Source organism: Saccopteryx bilineata, chromosome 4 (genome assembly GCF_036850765.1).
Source record: "Saccopteryx bilineata isolate mSacBil1 chromosome 4, mSacBil1_pri_phased_curated, whole genome shotgun sequence".
NCBI lineage: Eukaryota > Metazoa > Chordata > Mammalia > Chiroptera > Emballonuridae > Saccopteryx > Saccopteryx bilineata.
In genome coordinates this window covers 40793148-40810334 of record NC_089493.1, presented here as the reverse complement: position 1 = coordinate 40810334, position 17187 = coordinate 40793148, and the positions used below count along the sequence as shown (strand labels likewise).

The following is a 17187-nucleotide window of genomic DNA, read 5'->3' as shown; positions in this document are numbered from 1 at the left end:
CCCATGTTCAGCCTCCTTCCTATTTCTGAGATGTACCCTGTGTGCAGCTAACACAGAGTCTCTGTATTTGCTAGTCTTTCTGCATGGAATGTTCTCCCTAGATCCCCTTCTTCTAGTTAAACTCCCACACATCTTTTAGATCTATACTTAAGCATTAAAGGCTTCTCTTGCCTCTGAGTCTAAGTCACGTTCCTTTGTTGTATGCTGAGTAGCCTTCCTAGACTGTAAATTCCACAGAAGCAGAGGCTTCTCAGTGGCTGTTCTTAGTCATGTACATCCCCAGCACCAGGGCAACAATATGAGACTGTACAGTGTGCATTGCAAAAGATGGGCACCTCTGAGGGGCACTTTTTAAATTATAGAGTAGTGTATTTAAGACAAAAGTTGTTTAACAACTTTTGGTAAAATTTTTTGTAACAGAATAGGCCTAGGGTGACAATTTTCTAAAGCTGGAAATAAAAGTGTCTTAAGGAGGGATGCCTTTTTCTGATTTACCCAAGCATTCTATGAAATAACATCAGCTCTGTCATTAGTAAACATAATATCTGGCACACATGAGATATTCATCAGCTTCTTGTTTTAAAAAATGTCTTCATAAGCCTGACCTGTGGTGGCACAGTAGATAAAGCGTTGACCTGGAATGCTGGGGTTGCCGGTTCGAGGCCCTGGGCTTGCCCAGTCAAGGCACATGTAGGAGTTGATGCTTCCTGCTCCTCCCCCCTCCCCCCTCTCTAGAATGAATAAAAAAAATTTTTTTAAATGTCTTCGTAAATAGCAAGAAGGTCTTGCAGAGAAAGTGAGTTATTTTTTTGAACCTGCAGAAGTTGTAAGCAAATTGGAAAATTCATAAAAATACTTGAGATTGCCTTCCAGGTGGTGGTGCAGTGGATAGGGCATTGACTTGGGACACTGAGGACCCAGGTTCAAGACCCCAAGGTCATTGGCTTGAGCATCAGCTCTTTAGCTTGAGCGCAGGGTCACCAGTTTGAGCACAGGGTCACGGGCTTGTGCGTGGTGGGATCATAGATATGACCCCATGGTTGCTGACTTGAGCCCAAGGTCGGTGGCTTGAGCAAGGGGTCACTGACTGAGCTGGAGCCTCCCCCGCTCCTGGTCAAGGCACATATGAGAAAGCAATCAATGAACAATTATGGCGCCACAACTACGAGTTGATGCTTCTCATCTCTCTCCCTTCCTGTCAGTCTATCCTGTTCCCTCTCTTTCAAAAAAAAAAAAAGAATACTTGAGAAGACAAGTTATTCTCATACAACACTATATTTCTGTTTGCTCTGAAAGCTGAGATAGAGATAAAAACTTAGAAATAATTTTTATCTTTTAAAAAATGTATTGGGGTGACATTAGTTAATAAGATTATATTGGTTTCAAGTGCACATTTCCATGATACATGATTTGAATACTGCATTGATTTTTATCTTCTAGGCAGAGGAAATAGTCTAGCCATGGGCACATGGTTTTGAAAGAGCATGGTGTCTTCAGGAAACACTGAAAAATTCAGTGTAACTAGAACATAGGGTGTGTGATAGTAGAAGGTAGAGGTAAAAGCTAGAATACAGGGAAGCAACATGAAGCTGTAACTGGAAGAGTAGGAGATTAGGATGGATTTAGAAGGCAAATTAAAATTTTTTGATTATTTAAGGAACACTCTCACTGTTTTTAAAGACTCTAGCTTTGGCAGCTTATGGTTAGATTTAACTGAAGTTAGACTGGTGGTATGGAAATTCAGTGAAAACTATTGCAGTAGTCCAAAGGACAAATAATAGCCTGAACTAAGGCACTGGTAATGGTGCTGGTATGGAGTGATTGGTTTGAGACACTTTTCCAGAAATCAAGTGAATGTATAAAAGAGAGAAAGGGGGTGATCAACAGTATCTGTTAGATAGTGAAACTCTTAATCAAGATTGACAACATAGATTACTACACAGGCATATAGGGAAAATGATGAACTCAGCTATCGACATGCTAAACATGAGATTATCTGTAGAATGTATCATAGATGACATATGACCAATAGAATAAACTAATCTGCATAAATTGGCCTTTCTTAACAATTTTAGCTAAGTTTTGACAACTATTTGACATTTAGTTGTTTCTCCCTGACAGGAATTTAGTTATGTCCATGGTATATATAATAGGGTATTAGATGGTAGTGACAAATGAAGAGAATTGGGAGGTAGACACCTGATTTTATTACAATACCCATTTATTATGAATACTGTAGGCAATTGGATTAATATATTTTTCTTTTTTTATTCACTAAGAGGAGGGGTGCCCACCCAGCAAGCCTTCTAGGGCATGATGCTTGGCCCATCTGGGATGTTGCTCCATTGCTCAGCAACTGAACTCTTCTTAGCACTTAAAGCAAAGGCCATAGAGCCATCCTCAGCACCCTGAGGCCAACTCGCTCCAATTGAGCCATTGCTGCAGGAAGGGAGGAGAAGAGAGAGAGAGAGAGAGAGAGAGAGAGAGAGAGAGAGAGAGAAAGAAGCAAGAGAAGGAAGGGTGGAGAAGCAATGGGTACTTCTGTGTGCCTGACCAGGAATTGAACCCAGGACATCCACATGCTGGGCTGATGCTCTACCACTGAGCCAACCACCCAGGGCCTAAAATGTTTTCTTATGCCACTGTTTATTTTGTAGGTTATGCATAAATATAATCTTTACTTGATACCAATCATAATGGTGTAGCTTGAAGACAGAAAGATGTGTAGACATCAGGGTCTTCCCCAAATATAAAAATATAATAACTTTCATTTTTATATAGCCCAGGACAAATGTACAGGGAAGATCTGAGCCAAATTCTGATGTAGAAATTGTCTTAGCCACTCTTCCACCTCCTTCTTTGGCATTCTTTCCTGCTACCCAAACACCCTCACTCAGCCTTACTTCCTTAGCCAGTTCCCTCATGCAGTTTCCTGCAGTCAAGGCCTATCCTTGATATCCTTTCTCCCTTGTAAGGTGTCCTCGTTAATACCCAAAATCTTTAGGGCATTGTCATTGGCTAGCCTGAAAAATAGATCTGCCCTAATAAATATCTCAACAATATATTGAACTATTTTTTAAAAGAACTCATGCCAATTACTGATCAATTTAAACCAAGCAGAAAATCAAAATAATCAAGAACCAGATCCAATTATGCTACTATAATCTATATTCTAAAATCATACATTTGATTTTTTACTTATTGGTTCTATCTTAATGTTACTTAAATAACTATGGTGTAGAATATAATCTGTCTTATTTTTTAATTTATATTTATTTTTTACTTCAGAGTCTGAATCTACATGGAAACAGCTTGAGTAAATTGAGAGATCTCTCCAAGTTAACAGGACTTCGAAAACTTAATATCAGCTTTAATGAATTTACTTGTCTAGATGATATACACCACTTGGTAATAACTGCTCTTTTGAAATTATTTAAAACAATTTTTAATTTAATAGATAAGTTATATTTGTAATTATGACCTCATATAAGTATATTCAAGATTATACAGTCCATGTCAGGAGCAAAACTTACATACACTATACTATGTTACCTTTTCTAAAATAGGTCTTGGATTTAAATTCCATTTGTAAACCAAATATACACCTGTGGTTATATCTGATTTCTAGCTACTTTAAAATAAGTTTGTTAAAACTATTTCAGACTTGTTTTTAAGCTGTACTTTGGAAAGTATTGTTTCCATTTTATTCTGCTCTTGCTACTTCTCATCTGTTCATTATCTATGTTATTTCTTTTTTTCTCGGCCTTGTCCTTTCTACCTGAATGTCACACACATAGATCTTGTTTGACTCGTCTCTGCTTTCTCATAGGTCATAGGACAAATATGGTAATGCTCATACACACATCAGTTTGGACCTTGCCTATCTTTTGCCTTCCTTGTTATATATCATATAACAAAAATAATCACATATGCGTTTCCAGAACTCCAATCCAGCATCCCTACTTTCCAAAGTTCCCAGGTCACTGATATACCTTTTCAGAATGCATCATCATTCTTAGCTCTCATTCATTATCTACCTCTTTGCAAACCGTACCAAAGCTCTTGCTCTGCTGCTTTCACTACTGTTGAAGGAGCTCTTAATTTGCTTACTGGCTCTTAGGTTTCAGTATTAAACCTCGATCTTTGGGGGGTTTTGGTAAGCTAAAGTCCTTTTTACTTATTTTTTATTGAATTTATTGAGGTAACATTGATTCACAAAACATTACAGGTTTCAAGTGTACAACTCAACATAACGTCATCTGCATCATGCGCCCATCACCCTCAGCAAAGTCCTTTTCCATCCACATTTCCCACCTTGCCCACCTCCACCTACCCCCACCTACTTTCCCTCTATCACCACACTGTTGTCTGTGTCTGTGTGTTGTAGACATATGTTGTTGTTGATTTTTTTTTTTGCTTAATCCCTTCACCTTCTTTCATCCAGCCCCCCAAAAGCCAAAACCCTAAGCCCTTATTAATAGAATTCCTGTTCGTCTGGGTTTGATACACAGCTGAATAAAATGGTAGTTTAATAGAGGTCCCAGGACTATATGTAAATTGTTGAATTTTAATTTCTTTTTTCTAATATTCACTAGAAATTCTAAAAGTTAGGACAGTCATTATAATTTTTTATAATTTAAAGAGTAAACTCCTAAGTGGTGCAAGGTGCTGTTATAGTGAGTGAGCTGAGCCAGCTTCCCAGCATGGACTTTGCAGTGTGGATTTGTTGTTCCTATAAAAGTTTCTTTCATCATCATAGCTTCACAACCTACTTATTGGATGAATATCACCATGGTCTTTTTATAGGCAAGAGAACTATTTTCAAATGTTAGGATTACCAAAGGTGGCAAGATATAGACTTCTCAAGCATCAAGTATCTGATGTATAAATGTGCCTCTAAAAATGACTGTAAGAATGTTAAGGATGGTCAGAGAGAGAAGACAGTTGTGTATTTCTTTGCTTTTTTATTATAATATAAAAAACAGATACATAAAACTGTTTAATAAAAACATGTGGTTTAATCAATTATTATAAGGTGAACATGCTTGTAACCAACACCCACATCAAGAAATAAAAGTTTGCCACCTATAGCATAAGCCTCTTGTATGTGTGCCATTTCTTTAAGAAAGCATCATCCTGACTTCTATAGTAATCTCCTGCATTTTTCCTCATAATTCCATCAGCCAAATGTGTATCTCTAGCACACTAGTTTGGTTTTTACATTTTTTAAAATGTATTAAATCTTTTTTTTTTTTTTTTTTTGGTATTTTTTCTGAAGCTGGAAACGGGGAGAGACAGACAGACTCCCGCATGCGCCCGACCGGGATCCACCCAGCACGCCCACCAGGGGGCAACAATCTGCCCACCAGGGGGCAATGCTCTGCCCCTCCGGGACGTCGCTCTGTTGCGACCAGAGCCACTCTAGCACCTGGGGCAGAGGCCAAGGAGCCATCCCCAGTGCCCGGGCCATCTTTGCTCCAATGGAGCCTCGGCTGCAGGAGGGGAAGAGAGAGACAGAGAGGAAGGAGAGGGGGAGGGGTGGAGAAACAGATGGGCGCTTCTCCTGTGTGCCCTGGCTGGGAATCGAACCCTGGGACTTCTGCACGCCAGGCCGACACTCTACCACTGAGCCAACCGGCCAGGGCCTATTAAATCTTTTAAATCTCTTTTAATTTATAAGTTTCCCTTCAATCCCCCTTCTATTCTCCATAGTTTATCTATAGAAATACTTGGACCTTCCAACCAGGGTTTTCCACAGTCTGGACCCTACTGATTTCCTCACTTATGATGGAAATCTATATGCTTTCCACCATATATATATATATATATATATATATATATATTTTTTTTTTTTTTTTTTTTTTTTTTTTTTTTAATCAAGTGAGAGTCAGGGAAGTGGAAAGACAGACTTCTGCATGTGCCCTGACTGGGATCTACCAAGCAACCCCCATCTGGGGCTGATGTTCTGCCCATCTGATGTTTTGCCCATCTGGGGCTGCTGCTCTGTTGCTTGGCAACTGAGCTATTCTAGCACCTGGGGTGAGGCCATGGAGCCATCTTCACCACCTGAGGCCAACTTGCTCATTTGAACCATGGCTGCAGGAAGGGAAGAGAGAGAGGGAGGGAGAAGGGGGAGGGAGAGGGGTAGAGAAGCAGATGGTTGCTTCTCCTGTGTGTCCTGACTGGGAATCTAATCCAGGACTTCTACATACCGAACCAACGCTCTACTGCTGAGCCAACTGGCCAGGGCTCCCTCCATATTTTTTTTTAAATTGTCAACTGGATCCAGAGATTGACTACTCAGGCAAGACCATATGAAGCACATGATATTACTTTTCTGATTCTTGCAGCCATTATTAATGCCTATATCCATTTACTCATTGTGGATTACAAAATGGCAACACTCTTATTGTGTTATTTCTTTTCCATTTATTAGTTGGAATAGTTTTACAGAGACATTTCCCTTTAGCTATTATTTGGGAACCCAGTGGTTCCATTCACAAAGAAAATGCAGAATATATGCTTGATTATTTGCATTTATCAATTCTGAAGATAATGAATTTATTCCTTATAATTTCCCAAAGATGTGCAATTATTTTATGTGTGTTTTGATATCATTAAGAATGCAGGAACTTAAACATACTTGATGAGATTCTATCCATTGCAGTTATTATCACGAAGTTTAAATTGTCTCATCCTTAGACAATAGAAGCCTCTTAAAGTCAGCTCCTTTTGCCATGACTCTAATAATCTTTGATATCTTCTTTGCCACCTGGTATGAAGGATGTTCCTTACACATTTTATGTGTTTCATGTTTTAACATGGAATCAACCATTTCTTCAAGGACCTTTGGTTTCTTTTAAAGAGAAATGGTATTTCGAGACCACAGACTTGGGTGGTCATTGTTTCTAGGTCTTTCCAATGGACAGAACTTGGTGTAAAAGATGGGTGTGTTTGTGTGTATTGATATTTCCAATTCAAATTCAAGACTGAAAACAATTGAGCTTAGCTCATCTCTGTTATTTACAGGTATATTTTCTTTCTCCCACATCAATAATCCTGATTTTCAGGACATAAGGCTATAAATTATTTAATAATTTCTCATTTATTTTATCTTCTATCACACACAGAGCAGTCTCAGAATTACAGCACTAATATTCTCATCAATATGATTACTGGAAAGAGACTTTAAAATTTTGTGTGTGTGTTCTTTTTATTTTCCCATTATTTTTTGTTTTCTTTTAATTTATTGTGTTTACATAGATTCTACTGTCCCCCCGAATGCATCCCCCCTACCCTGTGTTCCATTTAAAAAAAATAACTAAGATCATCAGGCTGTATCTATTTTGTCAGAGCATATGGCTTTACACTTTGCAAATCTCCCTTTTAGTTAATTGGTAACTACATTTAAATCTCATCACCATTTCTTAGGTTGGTATCTCTCTAGACATTTTGATTCTCTGAAAAATATTCTTATGGAAACAATAATCCTTTCAGTTACTGGCTGTTGATAATAGTTTATCATTGCCCTTTATACTTAAAAGGCAGTTTTTTTAATATAAAATCCTTGACTTACACATTTTAAAAGTTAAAATGTTAACTTTTAAAAGCTAATTCATTTACTTCTAGCATAAAGTCTTTCTATAGAAAAGTCTGAAGAAAATGTATAATTGATTTTATTTTAAAAGACTGTTCTAAGATTATGTCTATAATACCTTTTTACTGTCAAATATCTCTTAGTTCAAAAAATTATGATGATAGTAAATGACAAGTTTTTTATGTATACTCATGAGAATAAAAAGTAACACTATTTGGTTTCCAGAAATTTTTTTTTATATTTTATTGACCTGTACATTCAACTGCTAAAACAAGAACTACTATAATAATGTTACTCCTGCTATTCCAACAATGTGAACTATGCATTATATAGCAGTGACTAATTTTATGCTGAATTCAAACAATTGTTTAAATTAAACTGTAAATATATTCATTTTTAAACTATAGTAATATTTTTATCTTAAAAATATGTTTCAAAACATCTTCTTAAAGTTCTCTTTGTCTCTTTCTTGTTCTGTGTCTAAATTAGTGTACACCTTATGAAAAATTTATTTGCAACAAATACAAGTACAAAGTCTTAAAGACTTCTTATAAATAAGTAAGATGAAGTTCTGAACAGATAAATGACCAAAGACAAGAACCAAAAATAAAAACATTTGAAAATGGCTAATATAAACAGATAGAAATATGTTTGACTTCACTGGCAAATAATGCAAGTTAAAAAGAGGCAGGTAGATTGCTGGGTATTTAATGAAATGGGTGTTCTCATATTCTACTGTTGAAAAATTGGTACCAATTTCCTTGAAAACTATTTGGCAGTATTTATCAAAAGTCTTAACAATACAGAAATCCTTAAGAACAGTAGTCCCGTTGTTTAAAAACCCTTTCTGAAACCATGTCAGTGTCTCAGTTCAAGTATCATAATCATGGTCATTAGTTGTAGTGTTGCCAACAATTAGAAGCCATATAAATGTCCATAGAAAAATGTTTAAAACAATCCTAATAATTTACATATTAGAATATTAGACAATAATTTAAAATAATTTTGAAGAATATATATATTTTTTGTATTTTTCTGAAGTTGGAAACGGGGAGGCAGTCAGACAGAGTCCCACATGAGCCCAACCGGGATCCACCCAGCATGCCCACCAGGGGGTGATGCTCTGCCCATCTGGGACATTGCTCTGTTGTAACCAGAGCCATTCTAGCGCCTGAGGCAGAGGCCATGGAGCCATCCTCAGCACCCGAACCAACGTTGTTCCAGTGGAGCCTTGGCTGCGGGAGGGGAAGAGAGAGAAAGAGAAGAAGGAGAGGGGGAGGGGTGGAGAAGCAGATGGGTGCTTCTTCTGTGTGCCCTGGCTGGGAATCGAACCCGAGATTCCTGCACGCCAGGCTGATGCTCTACCACTGAACCAACTGGCCAGGGCCTAATTTTGAAGAATATTTAATGACGTGTGAACATGTTAAATGGGTACAAAATTCTGTGTAATACAATCTGTTTTATACAAGAAAAAATTTTTGTGCATATCATAGAAAACAATGTTTTCAGTCATACTTTCTGAGCAATAAAATTATGTTTTCTATTTTTTGTATCTTACTATATTATCCAAATTTCCAACAGGGAACATTTGTTACTTCAATGGTTTTAAAAAATTATTATTAAAAAATACACACTTTTGAATAAGAAAATCAGAGAATATTTAGTTTCTACCTCTGAAGATGAACCTTTTGTAACCATGTTACAAAATATTAAAGCCTTTTGAGTGGTATGAACATTCATGTACACATGCCTCCTGACCATCCAGAGTACATTTTATTTTAAAAATGTATAAAGCAACATTAGAAAAAGGCAAATGTATGTTCTTCTTGTTTCCATAAATGGTTATCAAACATGATTTTAAGTTAATAGAACTATAACTGGAACTAATTTCCTTTTTTGAAAAAAACTCACTCTTAGGGTTCAGCAAGCATGAAAAAAACTCACTACTCAAAAGGTTAAAAAGTGAAATTCCTTGTTTGTTGGGGACAAATTATCTCCCAGTTTCTCTAAGAATTCTCTTCTCTGAAAAACAAACAGTGCCACTCTTTGTCATCCAGGTGAAGTGAGAATTAAGAGAGAATGACTAAAATGAAATATCTGTAGCTCTTTAGGAGAAAGCATATGTTGACACCATGATTGCAGTATAATACTGTTTAGGTTTCCTGTGAGGATCATAGAGCGAGGTACTATGGAAACACAAATCATGATCCTTCCAGCATCACTTCTATTTCTATCTATTGCAGTGTAACCTTGAATATTTGGATGCAAGCCATAACCATGTGATAACCCTTGAGGGATTTAGAGGTCTGATGAAACTGAAGCACTTAGACTTGTCCTGGAATCAACTGAAAAAATCTGGCGATGAAATAAATATGTTATGCAAACATACCATAAGCCTTCTCACTCTTGATATTCAACACAATCCATGGCAAAAGGTATGCAATAGACATCTTATAAGAAAGCAATTACTTTTATTTTAAAGCCAGAAATAAGCAAGCTATCTTTGTTGTATTAGAATTTCTTTAAATATTTCATAAGAACTTAGTATAGTGATCAAGTGATTCAAATGTTATTATAAGCCCTGGCCAGCTAGCTCAGCGGTAGAGCATTGGCTCAATGTGTGGAAGTCCCGGGTTCAATTCCCAGCCAGGGCACACAGGAGAAATGCCCATTTGCTTCTCCACCCTTCCCCCTCTACTTTCTCTCAGTCTTTCTATTCCCATCCCACAGCCAAGGCTCCATTGGAGCAAAGTTGACCCAGGCACTGAGAATGGCTCCATGGCCTCTGCCTCAGGCACTAGAATGGCTCCGGTTGCAACGGAGCAACACCCCAGAAGGGCCAAGCATCGCCCCTAGTAGGTGGGTCCCAGTCGGGTACATACAGGAATCTGTCTCTCTGCTTCCCCACTTCTTACTTCAGAAAAATAAATAAATAAATAAATAAATAAATAAATAAATAAATAAATAAATGAAATGTTACTATAAGAAAAAGCTATAATTTCATATTAGACTTTATTTTTTATCTCTACTAGTTTGAGAGGATTATGGCTTTAAGAGTGGTAAGTTGTCATGGGCATCTGCAAATCTTCAGCGAGTTTACATAGCTCTGTGTGCTAGACGTTATTGTAATGAGACAAAGGAACCAAGAATAATAGAATGCCCTGAGAAAAGCATACTATTAAGGAAGGAATAAATTTGTCTTCCCCTGATATGTTCTACTATTAAGGAAATTTGAACACTTTAGTCTCATTAAAAAATATGTAGGTGCATGCTAAGAAATTTCAGTATTCAATGATTATAATTAGGGTATCTCCAAGTATTTTTTTTAAAAAGCCCCAAGTTTATACTTTCAAGAATCCTCCTTTCTTTGCTTTTCAAAAATGTATATAAGACTGTGTTCAATATTTTAAAAAAGGACTAAAACATGATTGGTTCTATTAAATTGTCCCTATTACTGTTTATATTGTTGTATTTCTTCCATTTTGCTCCATAAATTTGAAGGATATTTTTCTTCTGCCAAGGCAGACTTCCTGAATGATCACAGTACAGCTGTCTCCCTGTTGCCAAACTAAATGTCAAGGCTTAAAGGATCTGTATTGAATCACACCCAGAGCTGACAAACTGACTGCTGATCTAGATAAAAAGGAGGCAGGCACTGCAGTTGTTCTTTGAAACTTCCACCACAGTTACTTTTTAGCAGCTTGTAGGATTTTCCCCCTTCATAAGAGTAAAACAATCCACCTCCAAACAGAACAGATTAATTCATAAATACAATTGAATTTCAACCAATATGTAAGGAATTAAGTTAAGCCTTTATTTTTAGATATATAATAAAATAAGAGGTACATAATTTTGAGTTCTATGGGAAGGAATGAAGAAGCACTCCTTCCCATGCCATAACATACATAATATTTTGTGAAAATTAACTTTTTGTTATTTTTCCCAAGCCAGCCACATTAAGACTGAGTGTTATTGGCAGATTAAAGACTCTTACTCATTTAGATGGACTCTTAATTTCTGAAGAAGAAGCAACAGCTGCTATGAAATTTATTAGTAGAGCAAAAATTACTCAGGTTAGACTTTACAATTTAACATTTCTTGTACTATTTAGAATATACAAATAATATTTCCCATATTCTTGCTTTGTTATTAAGATTTTGATAGTCTCTTAGCATGCTACTAAAAATCAATTAATATATAACAATTATATTACTTGAATTTTTTTCCTATTTAAATGTATTTCATTTGAATACCAACTGGTTGTATGGGTCTCATCCTTGCACAGTTTACTAAAGTACCTCTAGGGTAACTGTTTTTTTACCAGTCAACGTGAATTCACGAGATCACTTTCTAGGGCCTACGAGAAAATAAGCAAGTTTCTATAAATACAAAAAGCTTAGAGGCCATGGTAAAGTATCTAGTGAATTATTTACTTAGAATTGATATTACATATGTGTGGTTGAACTGAACAAAACCTATTAACCTGGGAGAGAGGAAAGGCATATATTACCCAGATCAATAACGTTATACATTGGCCAAAGTACCTTTAACATCCTAAATATCTCCAGTCTAGTTTTCTAGCTATTTACTTTTTCATGGGATATTTAAATATTAGTTCCTTAAACAATGTAATATTTGATTTTGGATCTATTCAAAATGAAGGAAAGAATCATTTTTGTTGATCAAAAATACTATTAACTCTGAAGAAGAATTGGGGATTTACCTTACCAGAAACCAAAACTTACTAAAATCTTTGAAGACAATGTGCAATTGGCAAAGTTAGACAAATAGACCAAAAGAATAGAATAGAAAGACCCAGTACTGACCCACACATACATGGCAACGTGGTAAATAACAGAGCAGCCTTTACAAATCAGGAAGGCTAGTCAATTAAAGGCATAGGGACAAATGCATTAAGAACTTCACTGTAAAAGGAAAAAAACAATAATGTTCTAAAAGAAAATATCAGCTTATCATTATGACCTGGAATTAAGAAAGAATTTATTACACAAGAAACAAAGAGCATAAACTATAAGAGATTGGATTTGTTTCCATTAAAATTAATATATCTGTTCCTCAAAGGGCATGCCATGGAGAAACTGAAAAGGGGCCACAGGCTACATACTGGGAAAAGAAATGTGCAACACATCTAAATAACAACAGATATTCTTTATATGTTCAGAATATAGCAAGAAAAGACAACCCGTGAAACAGAAAAATGGGCAAAGGATTTAAACAGACAATTCACTGAGGAGGAAATCAGAAGAGCCAAATAACTTAAGATACTTCACCACATTAGTTGGGTTTTTTTTTAAATTTTTTGACAGACACAGAGGGTCAGAGAGAGGGACAGATAGGGACAGACAGACAGGAAGGGAGAGAGATGAGAAGCATCAATTCTTCGTTGCGCCACCTTAGTTGTTCATTGATTGCTTTCTCATATGTGCCTTGACCAGAGGGCTACAACAGAGCGAGTGACCCCTTGCTCAAGACAATGACCCCGCACTCAAGCTGGTGAGCCCATGTTCAAGCCAGATGAGCCCGCACTCAAGCTGGTGAGCCCATGTTCAAGCCAGATGAGCCTGCACTTAGGCCGGTGACCTCAGGGTTTTGAACCTGGGTCCTCCACATCCCAGTCTGACACTATCCAATGCGCCACCCTGATCAGGCTCTATTTCTAAAAAGTGAACATTAAAACTGCAATTATCTATCAACTTACAGCCACTACTTGGCAAAAATTTTAAAGCCTGACAATATCAAGTTTTAGTAAAGATCTGAAGTAGCTACTACAACTTTTTTTCTCTGGAAAATCAATTTGGCATTATTTAGTAAAGCTGAATATAAACATACCTTACAACCCAGCAAATTGTATGTTCTCTAAAGAAACCCAAGTACAAGCCTGGGTCAAGTAGCTCAGTTGGTCAGAGCATCATCCCGATACACCAAGGTTGCAGATGTCATCCTCAGTCAGAGCACATACAAGAAATCAACCAATGAATGCAGAAATAAGTGGAATTACAAAATTGTTCTCTTTCTCTCTCTCTCTTTCTTCCTTCCTTTCACTAAAATCAATAAAATAAATAGTTCTTTAAAAAGAATTCTTCCTGTATATACCAGCAGTCATGCACAATAATACACATGACAGGAATGTTTATAATAGCATAAAACTGAAATTAGCCCCAATGTTCATTAACAGGAGAGTTAATAAAGAAAAGCTATGTAGCAATGACAAATTGATGATCTACAGCTACATGATATGCAGTAGCATGGATGAATCTCATGAATATAATTTTGAGGGAAAAAAGCAAGTCATAGGAGACTTCAGCCCTGACCAATGTTTCAGTGGATAGAGCATTGGCTTGGCATATGGACGTTCCGGGTTTGATTTCTGGTCAGGACACACAGGAAAAATGACCACCTGCTTCTCACCCTCCCTCTCTCCCTTCCATCCTTCTTCCCCTCCCACAGCCATTGGCTCGATTGGTTTGAGTGTGACCTAGGGCACTGAGGATAGTTCAGTTGGTCCCAGTGTGACTGCCTCAGGCACTAAAATAGATCTGTACTCAAGTATTGGCCTCAGATGGGGTTGCTGGGTAGATCCCAGTAGGGGCACATGTGGGAGTCTGCCCTACTATCACCCCTCTTCTAACCTAAAAAAAAAAGATTTCATACATATTATTCATTTTACATAAAGTTCAAATATGTGCAGACTATCAATAAGTGATATATTATTTATGGACACAAACATAGATCAATAAAACAAGCTAATGGTAGATACAAAATTTGAGAGCATTTGATCACTTCTTAAAGGATCAATTGATTCATTTGAGTGATGGCTTCTGAGGATAAAGAAGAAAAGGATTAAGATGTAAAACAGGAATATTCTAGCTCTTAAAATGGTTTCATGAATGGATTATGAGTGTTTGTATTCTTTTAACAATTTTATAAATGCTATTTTATAATGGTTAAATATTGGCTAAAACAAAATAGAGTGAAATACATAATTTAAGGTTTATCTAGACATAAAACATCTTAAGGCAAAGGAAGTGTCATATTTTAAAATTACTCATTGGACCACTCATCTACAAAACAGCACTTTTAACTATAAATAAATGAACTTCTAGATGCTATTTCCTTTATTCCATCGTGTGTTTTTTGTTTTATTAGTCATCTTTCTTACGGCATTCCAGCACTGAAGAGGAAAGACCACGGATACTTAGTATATGGCCTTCTGCCAAAATTCTGACACAGATTTCAAAGTTAGAACCGCATCCACAACTGAATGGAAACTGGTACTTGAAGGTAAAGGCTAATTCTATTAAACCCAGTAAAACAGTTTAACTTCCATTGATTTTTGTCAGCTTTGGTTAGTGTTCCATAAAGAGGACACAGATAGGTAAGGGGCAGAAAATTAGAAGAGCCGAATTAAAATTAAATAGGTAGGTCAAGTTTTTTATAGTTATGTTATAGAGGGTAGGCCTTGATGATAGTCACTATAGAACTGGAGATTTAGCATAAAAGTAGACTACAAAATCAAAGAGTAGATTCTGATAATATGTCAAAATAAATAAGCAAAGTTTCAAGCTCAGAGTCAGAGGTCAAACCAAAGTTGGGGTAGTAAAGTAGAAGGGATCAGGACCCTGGCAAGGGAAGAGGGGAACTGGTCAGAATTCAGCCTTTACCCTTATAAAGGAAACGGTATGGAGCACCAGCAGCTTCTTGCTGCATGAAGCACCCTTACATCTCTTGCCAAAGACAGAAACTGTTAATAAAAGCTGAACTTTGAAAATGGAAGATATTAGTGGCATTATTTTCATTAAGGGATTATGTACAGATATTTAGCTGTGATATAGGTCCAGTAACAGCCTTGGCTGACCACACAGGCAGTCCTAGAATTGGAATGGCATTTTAAATTTGTCCCAAGTTAGACTGAGACAGCCAGGCCTTTATAGGCCTCTGTCACTGGATGTGGGCCAACCTGGGATTGAACGTGACTTTGGGCAAGGCAGTTCGCTGCAGCTGAGGCTGTCCCTGAGGCGCCGACAGCTGAAAGCTTTCTGCCAACAGCATTCCCAGCAGCTGGGACAAGTCCTTCACTGCAGCGGGTCGGACTGGCACAGCACAATGTCCATATACCATGTAAGTCCATCTGGAGTTATAATCTTGTCCACTCTTCCTTTTTTTTTTTTTTTTATAAACTAAGGGATTCACAATATCTTTATAGTGAAGGAATTCCTTTGATGTCAGTCACCACATTTGAATTATTTCTCTGATTTTTTTATCTTATAACATTGAATTTATTGATGAGATTCAGAAGTAACATATAATGTGAATAATTCTACAGATAACTGCCTTAAATCTAGATGGACAACATCTCTTTGAAATCACAAATTTAGAAAAATTGGAAAATTTAAAATGGGCATCATTCAGCAACAACAATCTCACTAAAATGGAAGGCTTGGAATCTTGTGTTAACTTAGAAGAGCTCACATTAGATGGAAACTGTATCTCAAAGATAGAAGGTAAGGTACTGAGAAATTGAAAGTCTTAGAATACGAATGTCTAATTGACATGAGCAAAAAGTGAAGAACACTGAGGATACAATTTCCAAAGAGGAAAATCTCTAAAGAAGTTCCTAGAAGGTTTAGAGCAGAGGATTCTAAACAACTGTTAGTGAAATCAGTGACCACCTGCTGAATACAATGAGCTTGACCCATTATACTATAGGTTGACTTTCACCCCTTCCGCCTTTCCTCTCCTCTCCTCTGTTCCAGTCTTAACCATCTATCACCAAACCTAGCAAACTAGGAAGTAATTCATATTTATAGAGTTGGAAAACTGAATGAATGAGGTGCTTTTGAAAAAGATAAAACAGCCCCAGTTCATTTTTTAAAACATGGAATTAAGGTTACATTTAGAAATTTTTAAGACTTTAACAAAAATGAAAATTTTATTCATAAGAAGTTGAAAATCAAATGTATATATAACTTTTTATATGGATCTACTTGCAAGTACAATTAACCAGCTTTACTCATGTTGGGGTATTAACACACACACATTCACACACAAAAACATACATACTTATCTAGGTATTAAATATTTATGGATGTGTGTGTACATGGCTGCCTTTAACAAGGACACAATTGAAAATCATGGCTGGAAAGAATTTTTTACTCATTTTTAACTTCTTATTTTTACATACCATTTTCCTTTCAGATTTTTCATTTACAATTGGCATACAATATGATATTAGTTTCAGGTGCACAGTGTAGTAATTGCATATTTATATACCTTATTAAGTGATCATCCTGATAAGTCTCATATTTATATGACAGCATATATAGTTATGACAATATTATTGACTATATTCCCAATGCTGTACTTTATATCCCTGTGACTATTTTGTAGCTACCAAATTGTACTTCTTAATCCATTCCCTTTTTCACCCATCCTCCCAGTCCCCCTCCCATCTGCCAACGCATGCTTTTTCTCTTGTATCTATGAGTTTGTATCTGTTTTGTTTGTTCACTTACTTTGTTTTGTAGATTCCATATATAAGTGAAATTATATGGTGTTTATCTTTCTCTGAT

The 17187-nt window shown here is 36.5% G+C and overlaps 1 protein-coding gene across 1 annotated transcript in view; it reads left to right on the top strand.

Moving 5' to 3' along the window:
- The window catches only part of LRRC9 (leucine rich repeat containing 9), a 121996-nt gene that overhangs the window by 46878 nt on the left and 57931 nt on the right, over positions 1-17187 (top strand). The window contains 5 exon segments of the mRNA XM_066272555.1: positions 3289-3408; positions 9841-10032; positions 11545-11670; positions 14765-14899; positions 15942-16119. Of these exon segments, the coding sequence (XP_066128652.1) occupies positions 3289-3408; positions 9841-10032; positions 11545-11670; positions 14765-14899; positions 15942-16119 (751 nt within the window).